Source organism: Styela clava, chromosome 6, assembly GCF_964204865.1.
Source record: "Styela clava chromosome 6, kaStyClav1.hap1.2, whole genome shotgun sequence".
NCBI lineage: Eukaryota > Metazoa > Chordata > Ascidiacea > Stolidobranchia > Styelidae > Styela > Styela clava.
In genome coordinates this window covers 850,341-855,413 of record NC_135255.1, presented here as the reverse complement: position 1 = coordinate 855,413, position 5,073 = coordinate 850,341, and the positions used below count along the sequence as shown (strand labels likewise).

General features: G+C 37.3%; 1 protein-coding gene across 1 annotated transcript; it reads right to left on the bottom strand.

Annotated features, from left to right (window-relative positions):
• Positions 1-4,358, bottom strand: LOC120330969 (glutamine--tRNA ligase-like). Its single transcript, XM_039397967.2, has 2 exons — positions 4,337-4,358; positions 1-3,214 (listed from the first exon to the last, which is right to left on the bottom strand). The coding sequence occupies exon 2, from the start codon at positions 3,189-3,191 to the stop codon at positions 858-860; it is 2,334 nt and encodes a 777-aa protein (XP_039253901.1). The 5' UTR covers positions 3,192-3,214; positions 4,337-4,358; the 3' UTR covers positions 1-857.
• Between the last annotated feature and the right edge of the window lie 715 nt (positions 4,359-5,073).

Below are 5,073 nucleotides of genomic sequence, written 5' to 3'. Positions count from 1 at the left end.
TGATAGTTAACTTTAGTTTATTTTTCGAATGAACAAAACATCAATCATCATTTTATCAAGTCGAATTAATGACAATTGCACCCACTGCACCAAATTGCGAAACAACATTCTAGAATGATAGCAAACGTTTCTCAGACCACGTTAAAATGATACTAGGAAAGTTGTTCTGCCTGATATATTGAGGTTTGCAACTCAAATTTCCAATCAATTTATTTTGAATGTGATGCAATTTTATGACATTTGAGAAAAATCCAATTTTTCAATTCAGATAATCTAACCTCTACCAAATAGGTACATAAATTTTGATTGATCAAAATGAGAACCAATTGCAAGACAGAATTCTAGAATCTCATGGACAGGGATGGCGGAAATTAAATCATTTCTTGCTATTATTAATACATTCTGAAATAATATTTTCAAAAATGGAATATATCCCAAAACCGACCATGCTCAACATGAAACTTCATACAAACCATTGTACTAGAGGTTTTACTAGATTTGGGATAAACATTGATTTGATTGATATAATCTTTATAGTATGAGAATTAAAACTAAATTTATTTTTTGTCCGACTGCCGATGTCTCCTGCTCGAGATGACAAATTTTCAAATGAAAATATTCTATAATATTCCTTTATCACAAATCAACTATATCGAATACAATTATGAATATAACCAAATATTCAGTTCGTTTCGGACATCCATGCTCATGAGCATCTTTTTAATAAGAGACACATACATAGTTGAAGTTACTACAGTGTTGCAACAATGTCTTTTTGTCATTATGAAGTCTGAACAAACAGCTGCAATGATAATTCCATTCCCCACCGCTTATAAACCTTCAGATGAAAGCGTCATTTACTTTTTATATCCTGCATCCTCTTTTAATTGTATAGTTCGGTTGAAAACTTTTTTGTCTTTAGTTGAATCAGGATCAACACAAAAGTATCCAAGTCTTTCAAATTGAAATTTGTCGTATGTTTCTGCATTCTGAACAGATGAATCGATCATGGCGTTTGACATAACTTCCAGAGAATCTCTATTACAATCGCTGACGAATCCTCCAGGCACCTCTTTTGGATCCTCAGGATTTTTGTGTTTGAAAAGACGGTCGTATATACGAATTTCACATGTAGAACCATCATGTTCGGACACCCAGTGGATAAAGGCTTTTGGCTTAGCAGCCTTCTCAACAGATTCACAAGCAACTCTGAGTTCCTTCAATGTTTTGCCATCAGGCTGGTAAACAGCCTCCTCTACGGTAATAACAATTCCAGCATGACGAAGTCCAACAGATTGATTGAGAGCTAAACGCTTATAATTTTTATCAGCATGATCGAGAAAATCTGATCTTTCTATAAAGAGAACTGAAGATATTTCAATACTATGATAACCTTTGCTCTCATCTGCAGGAAAATTTGGGACTCTGATTTCTTTTGTTTTGTTCGAAATAACTTTGTCAAAATTAACAATAACGACTTTAAGTGGTTCCAAAACAGCCATTGCCCTTTTTGCTGTTTCATTTAAAACGTTACGCACACATGATTCAAGAAGTGGGGGCTCCATTGTCACTAAATTTCCTGTGACACCAACTTTTGCACAAAAGTCGTTAATAGCCTCATTCGGAAATCCTCTGCGTCTCAGAGCTGTTAGAGTAAACAGCCGTGGGTCATCCCAATCTCTAACAATACCGTTATCAATCAGTTTAGTAATTTTTCGTTTGGACACAACAGTGTACTGCAGGTTCAGTCGTCCATATTCCCACTGCACTGGGCAATACACATCAAGAGCATTACAAAGCCAGTAGTAACTCGATCGACGAGATTGAAATTCTTTTGTGCACAGAGAATGTGTGATATGCTCTATGCTGTCACAAAGACAATGTGTGAAGTCATAGGTTGGGTAGATGCACCATTTATCACCCGTACGGTGATGTGGAGTAAACTTGATTCGATATGCCACAGGATCCTGCTTACCATCTTCCATTTCATGCTTCATTCTTAACGTAGCTTCACCCTCTGAAATTTTTCCTTTTCTCATGTCATCAAAAAGAGACAGAGACTCTTCAATTGGTCGATCACGCCATGGTGATGGAGGTGGATCCACACCTTTTATTTCTTCCACTCTCTGATGACAGACATAAGCCAAGTTCTTTTTTATTAAGAGGACAGCATAATCATATAGCTCTTGAAAATAATCTGAAGCATGAGTAATTTTATATGGACTGTAACCTAGCCACTGTACCATGTCCAAAATGCCTCTGAAAAATTTCTCCTCTTCCTTTTCTGGATTTGTGTCATCATATCTCAGAAAGCAAATTCCATCGTTAGCTTTTGCATAACCAAAATTAAAATTGATTGCCTTAGCATGCCCAATGTGAAGAATTCCATTTGGTTCAGGAGGAAATCGAGTCCTTACTTGACCACCAGTTAAAGACAAATGCTCCTTCAACAAATCCATTGTTTTCGGGGTGACAACATAATTTTCTGTTGCATAGTTCTCACCAGGCTTGTGGAAGCAAAGGGCAGCACCACGTAACTGATCCATTAAACTCCGATCGTCAAGTTCTACATCTTTGGACTTCGCATCGCCAGAGTTTTTTGCGGGTTTGGGATTGTTCGATTTTTTATTCTTCGATACTGGTGCCATGTCTGCTTCAGTTTTAGGTCCCAATAGATCAAGGAGTTGAATATCAACTTCATTTTTAATAGACTTCCCATCAGCAAACTTGAGGTTTTTTCGGGCTTGACTCAACAGAATTCCAACATTAAACCTGTATCTTTTTGCCAATAATTCATTCTTATTGTTGTTAATTACTGATTCAACTGTTTCTTCAATTTGATCAGGTGTTATAACAACATCAACTCCTGATTCTAGTTCAAATTCTGATGTATTGATTGGATCGACTGGTTTGGATTTGAGGTAGTCGAGAGCTGCAGCAAGTTGAATCTCTGTAACGATCTTCTTTGATACAATGTAACTAACTAGGAATGAAAGTCGCTTCTTATCCTTCAGTCTTGTTGCTACTTGATATAAAAGATTCCCAATAGGCTTGTCGATATTCGATGAATGTGTTTTTGCCTCTTCTATAATTTGTTTGAAAAACTCGGCCAATGCAGAATTTTTTATTGTGTCTTTTGCTTTCGATTCAGATAAACCAACACCCATGAACAGTTCCAACATATCCTTCATTTTGAAGACTTTAATTTAATAGCCTAAAATTGAAAATGAAGTATTATAGTAATGAAGTGACAAATATGGGTCTCGTGTAGTTCAGTACCTAATGTATTTCTAGTGGTCGTAGCATACCAATTTTCTGACATATCAATCCTGACCCCCACCTGAATATGCCATTCAAAAATTATGTCACCACGACGTCACAATCACGTCATAGGGCTTGCCAAATACACTTACGATTGCCTGAAATGGCATCCGCGCCGACGATAAAGAACTGACTAACGGCAGCGATCTCTCTCCTGTCAAGATCGTTACGAGAAAAATAGCTGTTCAATTTCGGGTTCTCGTCTGTGCGTCTTAGATGACAGATCGTATAGTTTGAAAGGCTCTATTACGTCGTAGTTACGTAATTTCGACGTAATTGGATGGTGTAGTCAGGTGAGGGTTAGGATTGACATGTGAAAAAATTGTTATGCTATGACCATTAGAAGTCAGTTAGCTACGAAACTACATGAGACCCACAAATATCAGGATATTGTTTTGATAATATTAAATTACAATGAGCAAATTACAATAGCCTACAGGCATACCATAACCACTTTGGGTCTAGTCTAGTGCAGTAGTGTAGTTTCGTACCGGTAGATGTTCGATTTCAGGTGCTCGTCAGCGCGTCTTGGAAGCCGAAGGCAGTTCCTATGATTTGAAGGGCTCTATTACGTCACTGTGACGTCGTAGTGACGTAAATTTTGAATGGCGTAGTCAGGTGGGGGTTAGGATTGACACGTGTAAAAATTGAATCATTTTAATTTTAATCATTCAGTTCAAAATCTAAAACTCCAGACTTGCAGTTAATGTTGTGCACCTACTATTTCATGTAAATAAGAAATATTATATTTCTAAATATTTAATGTTAAAACTAGAGCTGGATGACAGGCAGACAGGAGGCGAAACTAAACTTACTACGGTCAGACCCGACGAATGCGACGATACAGCGATACCGTACTAGGCATACCGGTAACTTATAAACTACTTAAGCTGGATGATGCAAGGCAAGGAAACTACACCCGATAAATTTAGCAAAGTAAACAAACATATGGCAAGACAGACCAGAACGCCATGAGCGAATACACACAATCTAACAATCTGATGCAACAACTAACGGCTGAACGGCAACGTAAGCAGCATGAGCATGTCTCGCGTTCGCAGTTTGAGCATAGTTCTTGCATGGTTTAACTGAACTATATTCAGTTAACCATGGTTCTTGAATGTGATGGATCTTTCCTCGACCTTTGATCCTCGAAAAATTCTTCCCATACTTTACCATTGCAAAATTTTCGGGGCTTATTTTAAGAGTGGTTTCGCGAGTTGGCACCTGTAAAATGGGATATATTATATATGTGTTTCAAAGCATCAATATAATTAATCGCATACAACAATCTGTTTTTTAAAAGTACCGGTAAAGAATTTTAGCCTAGTCTATCACAGGTGTTTTATACACTAATTTTTTATTACTGCAATTAATTTAAAACTCTTAGGAATACAGAGTGATCATTGGATTATCTGATAGATATATAGATAGAAAGTTTATTCATCATCCAGCGCCAGTTAGCAAGCTCAGGGACGTGCTTCCAAAACGAGGTCTTTCAGCTTTTCTAAGAGCCTGGAAAACGTAAGATTTCATGCAGATACTAATACAAAATGATATAGCTATGCTGTGCAGCGGTTCCCAACTTTTTTTATTGAATTTCTGCCTCCGCCTACCCAAGTGACTGCATTTTTAAACATAAACTGTCGGATTAGGATTTTGAGACCGCCGTCGGGTGCGGACGTGGTATTACACGGTACTGGAGTAAAAAATATTTGGACTAAAATTTGGAAAACCGGACAAACAGGATTG